Source organism: Enhydra lutris, unplaced genomic scaffold (genome assembly GCF_002288905.1).
Source record: "Enhydra lutris kenyoni isolate GAN:26980312 unplaced genomic scaffold, ASM228890v2 scaffoldscaffold24, whole genome shotgun sequence".
Lineage (NCBI taxonomy): Eukaryota > Metazoa > Chordata > Mammalia > Carnivora > Mustelidae > Enhydra > Enhydra lutris.
The window spans coordinates 6,211,396-6,229,996 of NW_019154108.1; the positions used below are offsets into that span (position 1 = coordinate 6,211,396).

An 18,601-nucleotide genomic window follows, 5' to 3' on the forward strand; every position below is an offset into this window, starting at 1 on the left:
TGTGCCCTTAGAGTTTGGTAGGCACTCACGAAAAGCAAATCTATTAACTTCTCACATGAATATTAGTTAGATCAAAAATTGAGAGATGAATCTGCTGGCAGGGAGCCTGGGCAGCTCAGTCTATTAAGCACCTGCCCCCCCGCCCCGGCCCGGGTCATGTGATTGAGCCCCACATTGGGCTTCCTGCTCAGCGGGGAGCCTACTTCTCTCTCTCCCTCTTCCTGCTGCTCCCCATGCTTGTGCTCTCTTTCTGTCAAATAGATAAATAAAAAGAAATGCCCCACTCTTAAAAAAAAAAATAAAATAAAAATAAATCTGCTGGCAAAAACTGTAAAGAAAGAAATTGCAGAGCTCATCCCAAAATCAGAAAGTCTCCGTCAATTTCGATGATGAGTAATTTGTAATAGCTTGACTCTATAGTGATGAAATGAGCCAGGGCTTTCTCTATGTAAACCCATTTCAGGAAATCGCGAGTCATGTTAAAAATACACACAACGGGGGCACCTGGGTGGCTCAGTGAGTTAAAGCCTCTGCCTTCGGCTCAGGTCATGGTCCTAGTGTCCTGGGATCGAGCCCCACATCAGGCTCTGTACTCTGCAGGGAGCCTGCTTCCACCTCTCTCTATCTGTCTGCTTCTCTGCCTACTTGTGATCTCTGTCTGTCAAATAAATAAATAAAATCTTTAAAAAAAAAAAAATACACACAACGTAATAGATATGTGTGTATGTATTTTGAAATTATTCATGTATTGCCTATAAGCATTTTTTTTCAAATCTTATCTGCATGGGAGGAGATTGTCACGTTTTCTTAACCCGTATTTCTGAAGAAGAAGCGATAAATATTGGGCGCCTGGGTGGCTCAGTGGGTTAAGCCTCTGCCTTCGGCTCAGGTCATGATCTCAGGATTCTGGGATCGAGCCCCGCATCAGGCTCTCTGCTCAGCGGGGAGCCTGCTTCCCCCTCTCTCTCTGCCTGCCTCTCTGCCTACTTGTGATCTCTCTGTAAAACCAATAAATAAAATCTTTGGGAAGAAAAAAAAAAAAGTGATAAATACCTACCAAAAAAGTGGATATAATAATGAGTTAACATAAGTGAAAACAAAAGGAAAAGAAATCTGTCTGCATTTGCTGTGGGGTAAAGCCTCACATCTTCCACTTCTGTCTAGTTAACCTCTCACCCTCTCAATGTGATGTCCCCAGCCCTTTCCTGGCCTTTTTGGGTGCTGATTGAGGACCCCACTCCGCAGGCCTCTGGCCAACATGCTGCTCGGGGTTTTGCTTCTGCTTGTCACACGCAGATGGACTTAGCAGTTTCAGCCGTGGGCAGCTGCTAGGTCGTGAGTGGAATTTTGAGCCGGCAGAAAGAGGACAAGGATTTTGAGACAACCCGCTCCCTGGGTTCAATTAATTGGCCAGAACAGCTCATAGAACTCAGAGAAACATTTTACTTACTAGATCACAAGTTTATTAAGAAAGGTTTTGACTCCGGAAAGCTCAGTGGAAGAGAGGCAAAGAGCAAGGTGTGTGGGTCCCTTTGGGGTTTTAGGGAGGTTTTATTACATAGCCATGACTAAGTCATTGGCCACTGGTGATTGATTCAGTCCCTCTTCCCTCTCCAAGAGGTTAAGGGATGGGACAGAAAGTCCCAACCCTCTAACAATAGGCTTGGTTCCCTGGTCATCCTTCAGTGACTTAAGGGCTTTCTAAAAGTCACCCCACAACCTAACAGAAGACATCTTTATACCTCTCATCACCTAGGAAATCCCGAAGGTTTTAGGAGCTCTGTGTCAGAAACTCGGCTGAAGATCAAATACATATTTCTTATTACAAACCACAATATTACAATGCCTAAAAGACATGAGTATTCAAAATACTCTTTTGAAACAGAGTGAATGTCTAGATAATCTGGCATAATTTTAAGTTTCATTGTTTTTCAAAGTGATGGTAAATGCAGCCCACCTTAGATGCCCATATTATAAAACAATAGAGACCTATTAATAGGGCTTAAATATATGGAAAAAAGTACTAATTCATTAATATGACTGTAGATTATTTTGTTTATTAAGAAAATTAAACAGCTGGGGGCATAAATTCTGGGAAACATGGGGGGCGGATGAGAAGTCAAGAATGCTTTTATGCAACTTTTGTCTTTTGTAACTGTTCCCTACAGTACCTTCTGCTTTCTTCCAACTCTGAACACCATTTCTGCATTCTTCACTGTGAACTTAGGACTTGTTCATGTGTTTTACTGAGGCCATTCAACAAGTATTTCTTAAGAGGCTACTATGTGCCAGGTACAGGATCTGTAAACAAAACCAAATCCCGGCCTTCTGAAGCTAAATTAACGCACACCAGGACTGATACAGGCTCTGACAAAAAATAAAGTAGGGTGGAGGGAAAAGTGAGTTGTACGAGGTGTTGGTCTCACTATAGACTGGATGGAATAAGCCAGAGGATACTTGGAGACAGAAAGGGAGGCACAAAGCCCGAGGAAGGAGCGTGTTTCCGGAGGAGGCCGAAGTTGCTGGAATAGAGTGAGGGGGGGATGTCTGGCAGGCAAGGTGCCTCAAGAAGGAGCTTAGGGAGAGCCTGTGAGATGCTGCTGGTGTTCACACGAGGCCGGCGAGAACCAGGGACTGACCCTGGCATTGGAAGGGGAAGGAGCTGATGGCATCCACGAGAGGAGTCTTTGTCCAGTGGCCGGGTAGAGATGAGATGGGAGCAGTAAAGTGGAGACAGTGACCACAACAGTTTGTGCATAGAAAGGTCAAAGAGAAAAGAAGGTCCAGCTGGAGAGGAAGGTGAATTAGGGTTTTTTGTTTTTTGATGATGATGGGATAAACAGCATATTTTTAGCCGGATAGGAATAATCCAGGAGGGGAAATATCGTGACCCTTGTTCTTGGTCTCCCTTAATATGTGTGTTTTCGTGATCCCATTCCTGTCCTGTATCTTCCACATCTTTCCCTTAATTAAGCCGTACTTCCTCTTGCATAATCTTGAAGCATCATGATAAAAATAGCTTTCTTGTACTCTTATGAGTTTTACAGGGAGGAAATGTGATAAACTTTCTATAAACTAATTTCCGTGTCTAATAAACCTTGAATTCCTCCCTGCAGCCAAAGAAAAAAAAAAAGTCTTTAAAAAAATAGGATCCAAGTTATTCATACATGTCATCTTTTGCTAGAGAAGTGTCAAAACAAAAGCCATGGTGTATGTACCAGCAGCTTAAGTTTACATCTCACTAGCTATAATCAAAAATGTTTCTGAACCATATGCCCAAAAAATTCACTGACATTAAGAAAGTATCTTAGCATGTGGAAGTAGTAAACCGATGTTTGCATGAAAAACGTCAAACGTAGTAAACAACATTAATCTCCTGTAATAAAAGATTAATTGTGCTGTCACAAGCGATTTTATAATAGTTTTGGCCATCATGTAGGAGAGAAATTTGTCTTATTTGCTATCATAAATTTGTAGAACCAGGGATTGTCATTTGACCATTTTATTAAGGAAATCTAAAAATTTTCAATTTGTACAGAAAAAACGTGGTCACTCTTACCAGACTTAGGTAAAGGGCTTGTCAGCTGAGCTACTTTTGTAAATTCCATATAAATCCACATCTAATACAGAATTAAAAGTCTCTACTACAAGATCCATGAGAAAAACAAACCCCCTTTTCTTTTATATAAGTCAGAGATTTTAAATTAGTGGTGAAAAACATGTGATCAGGAGTTTAAAAATCCTAGCAGCACATATACGAACACAAATATTCCTCTTCTCAGTGGCTACTAAACTCTTATTGTCCAGGCATTTTTAAAAGTTCTAAAAAGTACCTTCCAGATTTATCAGCTTTTTCTCATGCCATGTTAAATTCCTTCTAGAAGAACATGACAAAAGGATACTCTTGGTTTGACAGGGTTTAGTTGGGGTTCTCTACTGACACAGTTGGAATGTGAACCTTGCTGTTGAGTCCATGAAGCAACTGTATTTTCCTTCTTCAGCAGCACAGAATGTCAGCATTTCTAGCACTTGCCACCGACTCTACTTAGCTGAGAGCTTTGCAGTGTGCTGCAATTAAGAAAGTATGCTGACTGGACTGTGCTGAACTTTCCAGACTCTTATGTATCAGATTAGATCACCAACAAGTACCAGGACACACTTGAAGAGTGTGTCAACTTCCCTGTCTTCAGAAATGCCTTCACTGAGTTTTAGTTTAAAATTTATATTGAGGATTTGTTTAAAAAAAAAAATAGAAGTTTCTTTCTTGTATTTTTAGATGTGTTCTGATTGCAACTCACATGCCTTTTTCAGAGAACCACATCAAACATTTCCCCTAGAAATTAGGATCAAGAAAATGGTGGTAGCTTTGTTTTCTCCAGATGGTCTTACACACTTTTCTTTTACATAGATGAACACTGGAGACCATTGTATTTCCATTCCTACTTTTCCCTGAATAAAGTTCAAAATTTGTGCCATTATAGTATTTCTCCCTAGGATCTAATAAAACACATGTGGCAATGTTTCTAGTTTCTTTTCTCAAAAATCATTTTAAACTGCCACACTTTATATGTTCAGGGTTTTAAAAGATCCAGTCTTTAAGAATCAAATGCTTCTAAATGAATGAATAAATTAATATAGAGCATGGAAATATATACATGTATGATAAATATATACACGGAAATAAATAGAAGGTATCAGCGGTTGTGTACTTCATCTTTCCTGTGTATTTGTGTAGTTAAAGGCAAGGTAGTTCGGCAGTTGAAGCCAGAACTATGGGGGTAGATTTTTCTGTTTGACTGGATTTGAACCACAGATCTGCCATGAATTGGTGTATGACCTTGAGCAAATACTTTGACCATTTTAGGTTTCAGTTTCCTCATTGTAGATGTTGGGTAACAGTAGCAGACATGGGGTTATTTTACAAGACTTAAAGGAGGTAACATCTGTAAAACCCTTCTAGCCCAATGCCTGGGATGTAACAAGTCCTTAGTAAGTGTTAGATCGACCGTGATGAGCCAGGTGCTGTGCAGGGCATGGGATATGGAAAAGAAAGACATTCCATTCTCTGCCTTCAAGGAGCTAACATCATAGTGTCTTTTAAGATGCTCGTTCTGTGGAGGCTCTCTAAAAGGAAAGAGGTACTGAACTTAGGAAGTAAAATGAAGGTCCTCTATCCCAACTTACTTCCCACTGTAGGAATTCCATTTTTACAGGACTAATAGGTAGACATTAAGCCCATGATCTTGTACCCTTTCTGGTGGGAATGACAGGGAAGGAGGGCAGATGCTGAAGCTGACCAGATGATTCATTCCGTTATCATACAACCTCAAGAACCTCTGAGTCCCAGGCTGCTGCTTTTCCAAAGAGCATGATGGCATCTCTCATGCTTGATTGCCAGATGGTTGGGTGAGGCGGTGAACACGAAGCCCTCATTCACTATGTCTGTCACATCACTTACTGTAAGTGTTCACTTTCTTCAAATAAAAAAGCATCCCTGTCATTTTTTGGACACCTGTGATTGCTAGGACGGTTTTACCCAGTCTCAGATTAAAACAGTCTCTCCATAAATTTTATCAGTTAATTGTGCTTGATTCTCTTCAATGAGATGCTTTTTAAAACAGGAACATAACCATATGGAAGGATACCCTGTTATCTTTTTGTAGTATATTTGACCATTGTAAATTCATCTAAGTATCCTCTCCCCCAACTATCATTTCTCTTTCTAGTCTGCAGACATCCCATTAGAGATTCCTTGAATGCTTTGTTGAAAAGATTTATTATATCTATGTCGTTTATCTTTTCCACTAACCTAGGAACTAGTAAGGGTTAGTGACATGACTTCAGGTGGAATCCTTATAGGCTCCTAATGATTCATTTAATGTATATAAATTTAGTTTTCCTTTAAGATGGAAGAAAGTGAATATGATACACTAAACTATTTCATAAATTTTATGCACATCCATTCAACTACATTTTTATTTATGAATGGAATTATAATAGTAAATCAGTAAACTCAATGGTCAGGTCAAATAGGACTCTGCATAGTTTACTCAATATGTGAATTGGACATCCAGACTCATTGCTGAAGAGTTTACTAGAGGAAGGAAGCAAAAACAAGAGATTTAAATAAAGTCCTAGTTATTTGTCAGAATTGATCCCTGTGAATTTTTTTAGCTTACTTTTGATTTCCCTGTTCCTCACGCACTTACTCATTTTTTTTCATTTAGTTATTTTTCAAACATCTAACCAATACTTACTTGTTGTGCCAGCTTTATTATTATCCTTGGGAATGTAAAAAATGAATGTACATGATCTGTAATCTCAAGGAACTTATGTCCAACAAGGCAAAAGACAGATACATCAATAGTCTAAGTCTTTAAAATAAGCCTTCCTAGAGGATCAGATATACTCTCCATAGGAAGCTATTTTTGAGCTCGAAGGAGCCATGGAAGGAAGAGAAAAAGAGAATGGGTAGACCCAGAGGAACGGATTTAGCAAAGACCTCCTATGGGATGAGGAGTGGTTCTGCATGGTTGGAACCCAAGGAACATTGTAGAAACTAAGGAGAAATTCGGTTAGTTGTGAATGGCCTTGAATACCATGAAAATGTGGCTCGGATGATTCCCATGTCTTGGACATTTGTGAAGGATGGCCATTCCGTGGGGCAGGGCAGTCAGTGGTCTAGATGACATAAGGAGAAGCTTTGAAAAACAATCAAACGGTGGAATTTAGGTTGGGACAGATTTAAAAATCATTACTAAGGAATCATTAATAACAAAACTTGTTAACCATTTGCATATATATGGAGGGCTGGTGAGGAAGGGAGAGAAAGTTTACGGAGAGTTGTATTCTTAACCAAGGCCCGGGAAGTTGTATTCTTCCCCAGGTCGGGGAAGAATAATGTCCACTGGGATCTGGAACTCGGGGGAAAGATCAGAACTAGAGGTAGGGAAAGTCTCTTTGCAGCTGGAATTATAAAGTAGAGATTGCCTACAGATACCGCAGAATTAAGATTAGACCCTGGGTGTGGGACAGAAGTTTAGCAGCAAAAGAGATGAAGGAAGCCTGTTCAGAAAAATTGTTGAACTCAGAAATTCTCCAAGGACCAAACGATTGAGAATTTTAAAATCAGGAACTAGTTAACCACTTCAGAGTGATTACTGTCCTAGAGGAAGGTAAGAACTAGAAAGTGCTGGTGGGTTTGCCGGCTAGGAAAGGACTGACTGCTTTTATTCCACAGAGGGGCTGCTGTAAATGATGATTTGTATATGTTGGGGGAGGGGGTGTTTTGTTGGCTCGGAAATGAGAGCGGTAGTGGCATACACTCACACCCGTTTTTTGTTATAACCATTCCAACAGTATAGAAGTTTTTTCTGAGGTAGCTCATCCATGAATTATAATGTTCTGCATTTCTAAGAATCTCAGACAGCCACCAGAGAGATTCTGGCTGTAGGGATCAATTTGATCAGTGGAATGTGTTTTCTTCTGAGTAAACGATTCCTCTTTTCACCCACGTATACACTCTAGGAAACACTGATGTACACTATTTCTGCTTATTGGCTTTGTGTTTAATATAGATTTGCAGTTTTTAGGACACAAACCTAGAACACGTATATCTGTCACGGAATCGTAGATTTTAGACCACGAAGATTTCTTAAAATTCAGCTACTGTTGTTGACAGAAAGGGCCAGCGCGCGCCATGTGTTACCACGATGTGAGTGCAGGATGACGTGGGGGGCCTCTGCGCCAACCCCTTCTTCAGCTCGTCCCGAGCCATGCTCCTGTTGCATCAGAGAAACTGAAAGGTATCCTTCAAGCTTGGTTTCCTCGAGCCAAGGGCACTTTTGCATTCATTCTATCTGTTCTCCATAACCCTTTGAGGTAACAAATGCAATGTTCTCTCTGAAAAGTCTAAGATTGTCAGTGATAAAGTTCAGAAATGCACATGTGTGTAGACTGTAGTTCTTTTTACTTGAGGCTAATGATAAGTGACATTTTGGGTTGATTGTTCCCATTATATTGTCAGGGGTTTTGTGGTATTTTGTGTGTGTGTATGTGTATTAAATCATTAAGGTTATAAGGCAGAGACAACAGAGCCAGGAGTAACCTCCCCCAGACCACCTTGAATTCCAGAAGACATCTAACACCTGCTTCTATCTTTATCTGGAGAGAGACCCACCACTTTAAAGCTGGCATGCCTACCAGCCTCTGTCTACAGTCTCTCACTGTCCCCCTTCTCTGTGCGTATGTGTGTGTGTCATTTTTTCCTCCCCTTTCTCTTAAAAAGATTGTAAATTTGTTGGCAGGCACGATGGTGTTATATTTCAGTGCAGTACGCGGTGAACGGGTAATGATGATAATCACGTCTACTCTTAGCTTATTACTCTGGGTGTCAGGACCTCCAGCACTGACATGCCAAGCCCGGGCTGCACTTACATCTCTCGCAGGCCATGACTCCAGTAAGGAATCCGGCCGCTCCCAGCAAGCCTCGCTGGAGCCAGCAGGAAATGCATCCGTTGGCCACAGATTCTTATTTAGACCAAATTATTAATGTTTAGTGGCAGAAAAGTGACTCCCTTGCTCCTTCCATTGAATGATGAGAGCGTATCTGTTTTCTTGATAAGATTGTGGCCAGCCTGGCTTTTGCTCTAGAAGGTAGATAAAAATTATTCTGCCTGCAGGCCTCAGGGATGTCTGGTTTCTTTTCTCTGTTTCTGTGCCAGAGTGTATCTCCCTTATTCATCTCACACACTGTCTTTAAACTTAATCACACTGAACTTTTTGTATATGTTTGCCTGACAATAAATGGGTCTGGGGATGAGGGGGGGGAGTGCAGAGAAAAATACATCTTTATTAGGAGAAAAATAAGAAACCACTCTCTTTGTTTAGAATAGCCTGTAGGTTAAATGTGCCCAGTTATATTAAGGACAAAATTTGAGAAAGTTTTCCTTTTTTTAATACCAAAATAAAAATAATATTGGAATGCAAATTAGTTTTAGCAAATTTTTTGATAAAAAGTATTTTTTCATTCTACCACCTACCTCCGTCTTATTTCTGATAAAGACCTTAAAAATGTTTTCATTCTCCTGGGCTCAAATTTTCTATGCTTCATATCTTCTAAATCCATAACTCCTTAAAACCAAAAGAAGTTGTTACAACTTGGGATATTTGCATATAAGGAATTAAAAATCTTATAGATGTATTAAGATCTATTTATTTTCTTTTTTAGGTTACATTTATGACTTTATTTTTAGAAAATTTAATATAAAAGTTTTTAAGTAAATTTAAATATAAGCTTTAATACTTAAAGATGTTTTGTTTTTCTCTGGTCACTTTGCCCTGGACCAAGAAAACAGTTCCAACTGAGAGAGAATCTCAGATTAGTATTCCTCACAAAAACCTTCCCTTCCTATGCTGTACATGGTTCTCTGAAGCATCACAAAACCTGTCTTTACCAGTTAATGGTTGTCACACTTCTTCACCTTGATAAGCTTGAATTCCAGGTTTCATGCTCATTTCAGCATTACTGCCCATCTTTGTGGACAAGCCGCCAAGTAAGCAGGTTGGGGGTGCCATATAACGATGCGTACAGTGTCTTAGAATCTTATACTGTTAGACATGTAGAGCAGGAAAGCCCTGCCTGTCTGTAAGGAAGACTCCGGCCCCTCTCGCCTTCCAGACACAGCTGGGAAGCCTGAAGTATGTGGGAGGTGTGGGCCCTGTCGGAAAAGCCTGTGGCAGCTGCCCAGGTCCAAGAACTCTATTTGTTGATCCAGAATTGAACTCAATCTTGCTGCTCTCATTTGAAGCCTATTTAAATTAGCTTGTTTATCTGGTTTTCCCTTCTAGAGAAGATAGAAATTACTAGAAGAAGGTAGAGTCTGTAACTCAAGGCAGACATGCTCTGTTTGCCAAACCTCATTCCATACATGTCTTCTGGTTATTTCCTATAGTTAGATTCTCATCTATCTATAGATGTCTCATATTCTGATTACTTTTGGTCCTCCATTTAAGGGAGAAGTACATATTTTTGATGCTTTTTCAGCAGAGTTTTGTTTCTGAACTTCTATAGGCAATAAAAGCTATCACAGCAAAATATTCACATAAACATCAAATTTTACAGCCGCTGTGTACCACTCAGTATCCTTCTAGTCTGTCTGAAAGGTAATGCTCTATTTCCTGTTTTCCAGTCTGCTTTGCTGTGCTGCTGTTTTTCCAAGATCACGACAGGTGATGAGCTTTCATTATGAAGTGATTTGCTGCTGCTCCTGTCTTCTTTCTGTGATCTAGACTGCTGACGAAGTCGCAGCAGTGAGTGAGCCCATCACAGGTGCCACCTGAAGTCTTTTACTCCCCTTTTTAGTTCTCTGGTAGGCTGAAATCTTCATTAACCAAGGCCCGGGCAGTCCCCCCGGCGCGAGGGCAGCCGGGTTCAACGCCGGTCTCCCGGAGTCGAGCCTCAGAGCTGTGCCCGCCCGCCGCCCGCACCCCGGCGGCAGTTGGAAGCCAAGGGCTGTCTTCTTCCAGCTCCTGGTTTCCTCTCTCCCTCTCTCTCCCTACAGGAAGCATCGTCCCTCTTTCTCCTCCCCGCCTCCTTTCCCAGCAGGCCGTCGTGGTCGTTTCTACTGTTTGAAATGTCGTCGGCACCATGCTTTTTCTTCTTTCTTTTCAGCGTAACAGAATTCTTTGTTTTTGCCCCACACCCAGCGCCCCATGCGGCCGTGCCCTCCTCGACCCCCCGCCCCTTCAGAAGCCTCATGCTTTTTCACTCGGAGCCTGTCTAGTTGTGAGAGTCGCATCTTTCCCTGCTTAAACCGAGTATGGCTGAAGCGGGGCTGAGGCGGGAGGGAAGGGGGCGGGCCGTGTACAGGGACTTCCTCAGTGGAGCCCCGCGCTCGCCCAGAGCCAGGCCGCAGCGCTCTCCTTCCCGCCTCTTGCCCGCCGCTCCTGCCGCCGCCAGCTCCGGCCCCGTGTCTCACCTCCAGGGACACATTCTTTTCTCCTGCCCCAAGTGTGGAAAAAATATCTCGTTGTCCGAGTTTTGGTGAAATAAAATTGGCATCTGGAAGATGCCCCATTTGCTGGGAAACTTCGGAGGGGCCCCTGCTCGCAGGGCGCGGAAGCGCGCAAGTTCTCGGGGTGCACGGGGAAGGGAGGGGTGAGGAGGCGAGGGGCGTGCTGGGGGCCGGGGGCTCAGCGTGGCTGCCCAATCCAGACTTCCCTGGAGGACCTCGGCGCCCGGGGCGAGCCGCGTTGCCCTGGGGCATCCTCAGCCCGTTCGGGGGTCGCTTGGAAGCGCACCCGCTGCCCCGCCCCGCCCGGACCCCCGAGTCAAACGGGCCTGGACGGGCCTGGACGAGTGCGTTGTAACGTGGGCTCGGCGCTTGCGCATCTTCATCTGAAGAACGGCCCTTCGGGGTCCCGATGTTCGGTTTCTGAGCCCGCACCTCCTTTATGCGTTCCTGCCTTGAGGTGCCCGGGGGCGGCTGTGACCGACTCCCCCAACCATGTGCATGGGAACCTGCAGCGTAAAGCAGCCAGCGGCCCCCGCCCTGGCCTCTGGGGCTGTGGAGGTCTGGGCCGGAGCGTGCGTGTTCTCGGGGCTCCCCGTGGGGGTCCCGGGCTCCCCCGGCCTGCGCACGCGCGCTCCCGGTGTGCCCTCCTCTCCTCCGCGGTCACATTGCCCTTCCGAGTTAAGTGTGAGCGGCTAAGATTTCTCTTGGATGCAAGGCTCAGCTGTGCACCTGCTCCGGAAAGACGTCCACGACCCTGTCCTCCTGGGTCGCGGCTGGGCCTCCGACACCCAGCGGGTGTGCTTACGGCCCCTTCCTAACTTCCTTGCTTGCGTGTGTGGCTCTCCTGGTGGACGCTGAGCTTCGTTGTCCTTAGGAAACCGAGCCAAGCCCAGTGCCTGGCCTAAGGTTGCTGGGATAAAGGCTTGTCCAGTGGAGGCGGGAGCGAGAGCTTGGGAGGGTTCCTTGACGCACATTCTCTTCAGTTTGTGTTCTCTCTGCTGTAAGGAACCGCCGGCTTTGCGTTTGTATTAGATTGGTCTGTGGTCCTTAGGAAAATTGTGCTTTAAAAACAAAATACGATTGTGAGAAAATGAAGATGTTTTGCTGATCTAAACACTGGCAAAGTACATTTTTCTTGGTAAATGTTACAAAATAAAGAAAGTTCCAAGTAAAGTTAAGAGGGGATCTACTAGATGTTGGCTAAGTGCTTTAAAAAGGTTAAAAAAAAAAAAAAATAGTTTTTTTCATTCCCTGTCCAAATATTTCAACTGAAATTTACTGGTAGCTCTTTCAGAGGAAGATGGGAACTCTGCAGTCCTTTGTTTGTTATAAAGAAAATGATTTTGTCTTCGGATGTTTGGAGTAAGGATTAAAGGCAATTTATGACTTGGGTATAAAGTAATAAAAGTAGTAACAATGGAGTGTCTTCGAAATTGTCATCATTTACCGGAATTACTAACAATAGCAACTCAGCAGGCATTTTACATCCAGAAAGAATTACTTTCATTTGTCGTGCTTTAATGTAAACTCTAGCCTCAGTCTTCTTACTGCTGGGTTGGATCAGTTCCTTCATTCCACTGTTCAAAAACAGGATTTATTCAGAGGAATTCTGCTATGAGATCTTTTACCACCGGGCTCAAGAAATATATTTATAACTCCTTTCTTTCAGGAAATAAGTGTCAAGATCTACATAAAAAGTCTCTTATTAAGATAAGTTATGGCTTTTTTAGTTTCTCCAGGAATACGCCATTTTTAACTCCCAACGGAAATCATAATAATAAATAAACTAACCTCACAGGTTATTTTCCTTTTTAGGGTACCCCTTTTTATTAGTATAATCCTAGTATAATTAGTATAATTAGTATAATATAATATAGATTTCTTACCATTTGTTTAATTAAAACAATCACATATACTTTTTAGAGCATTTTACAATTTATAAAGAACTTTTTAAATAAAGGTTTTTTGGTCTTCGCAACAATTCTGTCTAGGAATAAGAATGCTATTATATATTAAGCTCTTTTACTATTTGACAGAATATAAGGGGTATCAGGACATTACCCAGTATCAAATCACAGATCCAGAACTCAATGAAGAACTTAACCACCAAATAACATCCTCTCTTAACTGTACCTCTGGTAAATTTAATGCTGTTTTCCTTGGGGTATGTTTTTTAAAAGAACTCCCAGAAGTGTTAAAACATTATTATTGCACACGTTCTATTTTCTGTTTTCACTTTTTTTGTTTGCTTGCTTGTTTTCAAATAAATGGTGGGTTCTGTTGCTTAACGAAGCTCAGGCTTTTAAGACCTGCCCAAGCATTCACTTTTAGGCAACAACCACGAGTGTGATGTGGAAAGTGATTTGTAATAATTTTAAAATAAGCATGTGAGGTTTTGTATGATACTGGTTGTTTAATTATTTTAATGCTTCAGATTTATGTAATGGAGCCCCTCTCAGAACCCTCACCTGAAAATTCCCTTAATTTCTCCTACATCAGACTCTTTTAATGCAGGATGAAATGTAGGTATAACATTTTTAATGTATTTGTAGATCATTCCATTCAACATTCTTTGATTCCAAGATGAGAACCCCTGGATGAATTAGCCTCTAGCTCTAACGTTCAATGTTTTTGAATCAAATGTCCAATAATATTCCTGGGTATGTGGTATTATTTTCTCCAATAATTCAAATCCTTAGTGCGTTGATATTTGCTTACCTGCCGTAAGGTGGATTGCAGTGGTCTGTGTGGGTCTTTGTTGAAACGCATGTGTCTTCTCTCCATCCAGAGTAAAAGAAGCCGAAGAGGTCTGCAGGCAGAAAAAGGGAAAATCACTTTATAAAATAAAACCAAGACATGACTCTGGAATTGTAAGTATTTAACTCTTTCCTTTTTTTTTTTTAATTTTATTTTTTTATAAACATATATTTTTATCCCCAGGGGTACAGGTCTGTGAATCGCCAGGTTTACACACTTCACAGCACTCACCATAGCACATACCCTCCCCAATGTCCATAACCCCACCCCCCCTCTCCCAACCCCCCTCCCCCCATCAACCCTGTTTGTTTTGTGAGATTAAGAGTCACTTATGGTTTGTCTCCCTCCCAATCCCATCTTGTTTCATTTATTCTTCTCCTACCCCCTTAACCCCCCATTGTTGCATCTCCTCTCCCTCGTATCAGGGAGATCATATGATAGTTGTCTTTCTCCGATTGACTTATTTCGCTAAGCATGATACCCTCTAGTTCCATCCACGTCGTCGCAAATGGCAAGATTTCATTTCTTTTGATGGCTGCATAGTATTCCATTGTGTATATATACCACATCTTCTTTATCCATTCGTCTGTTGATGGACATCTAGGTTCTTTCCATAGTTTGGCTATTGTAGACATTGCTGCTATAAACATTCGGGTGCATGTGCCCCTTCGGATCACTACGTTTGTATCTTTAGGGTAAATACCCAGCAGTGCAATTGCTGGGTCATAGGGTAGTTCTATTTTCAACATTTTGAGGAACCTCCATGCTGTTTTCCAGAGTGGCTGCACCAGCTTGCATTCCCACCAACAGTGTAGGAGGGTTCCCCTTTCTCCGCATCCTCGCCAGCATCTGTCATTTCCTGACTTGTTAATTTTAGCCATTCTGACTGGCGTGAGGTGGTATCTCATTGTGGTTTTGATTTGTATTTCCCTGATGCCGAGTGATGTGGAGCACTTTTTCATGTGTCTGTTGGCCATCTGGATGTCTTCTTTGCAGAAATGTCTGTTCATGTCCTCTGCCCATTTCTTGATTGGATTATTTGTTCTTTGGGTGTTGAGTTTGCTAAGTTCTTTATAGATTTTGGACACTAGCCCTTTATCTGATATGTCATTTGCAAATATCTTCTCCCATTCTGTCAGTTGTCTTTTGGTTTTGTGAACTGTTTCCTTTGCTGTGCAAAAGCTTTTGATCTTGATAAAATCCCAATAGTTCATTTTTGCCCTTGCTTCCCTTGCCTTTGGTGATGTTCCTAGGAAGATGTTGCTGCGGCTGAGGTCGAAGAGGTTGCTGCCTGTGTTCTCCTCAAGGATTTTGATGGGTTCCTTTCTCACATTGAGATCCTTCATCCATTTTGAGTCTATTTTCATGTGTGGTGTAAGGAAATGATCCAATTTCATTTTTCTGCATGTGGCTGTCCAATTTTCCCAACACCATTTATTGAAGAGGCTGTCTTTTTTCCATTGGACATTCTTTCCTGCTTTGTCGAAGATGTAACTCTTCCCTTTGTAACTTGGGATTTGCTTTGGCTTTTAAGCACTGTTTTCAAAATGTATACAAACTCACATAATAACATTTTAATTATTTTCCCCTTAAGTGTGAGAGAGATTCTTTGTCTTCTTTTCCTTATGCCTTTAATCAGGCCCAAAAGGCTAAGAGAGTCTCAGGATCGAGCATCCAGAGCTTAAGAATGAAGACGAATCTGTTAGAGGCTGCCTATACCTACGTGTGTGTGTGTGTAGGGGCAGGAGTTAGGGGCCGTTTCTCACTTTCTCCATTACATAAGCATCACCCGCCCAGGGCTGCATCTGGGCTGGGGTCACTGGATTAGCACCGCTGGGATCTAAAACATGATGGGCAACGCCAAGTGTAGTATTGTCCTTTGCTCAGACTGGGGGGCTCAGACCTGTCTTGTACCCCTAAGTGGCTCTCAGACTTGGCCGTTTAACAACTGTCAGCCGGGACGTTGAGTTTAACAAGCTCATCTAAGGTTCCTCCTTGCCCACATCTCTCCTTAAACTGCCGTATTGTGCACCCTGGAAGGCAGGGCTTGGTAAAAATGACGAATTTCCCTTGTGATGCTGCAGTGTTGTGAATGTTTTGAGGGTATATCACTTAGTACCGCAGGGGTTAAGTAAATGATGCTGTTTTAAATGAAAAGTTGGGTTAGGCCTTAAAATAGGAACATCTGGAATTGTATTAATCTAATGTCTAAATGGAAAAGATCAAAATAACCGAAGTTGGAATATGATTAAATTCTGATTAAACCCTATTTAGAAAATGTTAGGAAGTATACCTTCATTTAAAAGCTATTTCCATGGGTGCCTGGTTGGCTCACTGGGTTAAGCTTCTGCCTTCAGCTCAGGTCATGATCTCAGGGTCCTGGGATCCAGCCCTGCATCGGGCTCTCTGCTCAGCAGGGAGCCTGCTTCCCGCTCTCTTCAATCTGCCTACTTGTGATCTCGGTCTGTCAAATAAATAAATAAAATCTTTTTAAAAAATAATAAAAACTATTTCCAGGGTTGCCTGGATGGCTGTGGTTAAGCGTCTGCCTTCATCTCAGGTCATGATTTCCAAGGCCCTGGGATTGAGCCCCACATCGGGCTCCCTGCTCAGTGGGGAGCCTGCTTCTTCCTCTCCCATTACCCCTGCTTATGTTCCCTCTCTCACTGTCTGTCAAATAGATAAATGAATAAATAAATGCTATTTCCCCTTTAGTTTCTTTATATCAAATAATTTTGACAAGTATTATGGTTTAGTTAATTTTCTTTCTGGTTAAAGTACAACCTTAAAGGTGCATTGAATGAGGAGGAATAAGTATTAATTAACCTCAGTCATGTCATTATAAGGATAAAAGAGAATTAAGTCATATTAACCATGAAACAAAGCAGCAATTCAATCTTCATACTTATGTATTTGTGCATAGAACTGATAATGAGAAAGGTGAGTTGGCACTTTTTCATGTTAGCTAGAAGCTGCATTTTTTTTTTAAGATTTTATTTATTTATTTGACAGACAGAAATCACAAGGAGGCAGAGAGGCAGGCAGAAGGTGAGGGGGAAGCAAGCTCCCTGCTGAGTAGGGAGCCCCACATCATGACCTGAGAAGGCAGAGACTTAACCCACTGAGCCACCCAGGCGCCCCTAGAAGCTGCATTTTTAAAACTTTTTTTTTTTTCTCAAAAATATTTGGTGTATATTTTGGTGAAAATTATTTTTTAAGATTTATTTATTTGAAAGAGAGAGAGAGACAGAAAGTGGGGGGGGGGCAGGCTTCCCACTGAGCAGGGAGCCCAACACAAGGCTCTATCCCAGGACGCTGCGATCATGACCTGAGTTGAAGACAGACGCTTAACTGACTGAGCCACCCAGACAGCACTTGGCTTTTGAAAATTCTTAAAGATAAAACAGATTTTACTTATATCTTTTTCCTTTATGTGCTGGTGGATCTTTAACCTTTTCCCAGAGAATTTGACCCAAGTGAAAAGATCTTGTTTGAGCTATTCTAAACTCCGTACATTTTTTAAAGTTCTTCTTTCTAACTATAACTCTTATCTGGTGCGTTTATTTTCAGAAAGCAAAGATAAGCATGAAAACCTGAACAATGAGAAGCAGAATAAATATGAGTCACTGTAACCACTTCCACAAAATTCAGCTGACCTGAGGACGGGAAGGAAACTACATCATTTTGTTCATTTTTCCTCTTGACCTCTTGCATAATCTTTGTGTTTTCTAAACAGTTCACTGGTTGTTGAATTTTACTGTATATTCATGAAAATGCAAAAGCAGTAGACCAGTGGAGAATTTGACACCTTTTCTTTTTTGTAAAGTTTATGGTATTATATCGATAGACCAAAACAACAGCATGTATAAGAGGCAATATTTCCATTAATGCTGAACATGCTAAATGTTAACCTAAAATTTACTTTTGTGAGAATATTCCTTGTCCCAGCAAACCACTTTCCTTTCTACTGACAACCAGTACTCCCTATCACTGTATTTAGATTTATGGTTAAAATGTTATTTCTAGTGAATCGTTTGTATCAGTTCCATGTCTACATATAAATTTTCTATTTTAAAATTTAAGTACCATTTATATATCATGATCAAGGCTTTCCCAATTCTTGGGTTGCTCTCCCTAACTATATATTTGTGAAAGAAGATTATCATTTTTTACTCAAGTCAGATAATGAATAGAAGAAATATAGCAAAAGAGGTAAGCCCTTTCCTATAAATCATCTAATATAGGCAGGAATCAGAGTTTTAAGTTTAATGAGGGCTTTTATTGGCCTGTTGTTGAGACCCTATATAAAGCTAATGTTCAACTAAAATAACCTAAAGGTGTGCCTCTGTTTAACTTTACCATTGGCCTTCACAAAGAGAACATGACTCCATATTTTGAAGGAATTTAATAAACGATGCTCATAAAGTTGCCAAACATGACTAATTGTTGGCCAAAAAAAGGGGGTGAGAAAGTGAGTTTTTGGATGGATTGACATCTGTTAATTAAACATACCTGCCTGAGTATTTTTACATGATTGGGATTGTCTTTATGTGTTATAGCAGGTGATTAAAGGCTGTAAAATGAGTATATGATGATTTGTTATCTGAAGGAGCTTAGGAAAGGATTTTCTTTTATTTCGCTTTGAGGGGTAAAAAAATAAATAAATAAATCTCCCACTCTTCGTGAGAGTACGTTAACGTCGTCTCACGACGCGTCGTCATGGTTTTGTCTAACAGTAATAGGCGGGTTTTTAAAAATTCTTTTGATTGATATTTGTTGGAGGTTATGGTGGTTGATATTTCTCGCTATTGGAAACCAACTGAAAAGAG

The 18,601-nt window shown here is 41.4% G+C and overlaps 1 protein-coding gene across 1 annotated transcript in view; it reads left to right on the forward strand.

The window, feature by feature from the left end:
* Positions 1 to 17,369, forward strand: part of LOC111150900 (formin 2) — a 357,894-nt gene extending 340,525 nt beyond the window's left edge. The window contains 2 exon segments of the mRNA XM_022508586.1: positions 13,804 to 13,885; positions 17,343 to 17,369. Of these exon segments, the coding sequence (XP_022364294.1) occupies positions 13,804 to 13,885; positions 17,343 to 17,369 (109 nt within the window).
* The last annotated feature ends 1,232 nt before the right edge of the window (positions 17,370 to 18,601 follow it).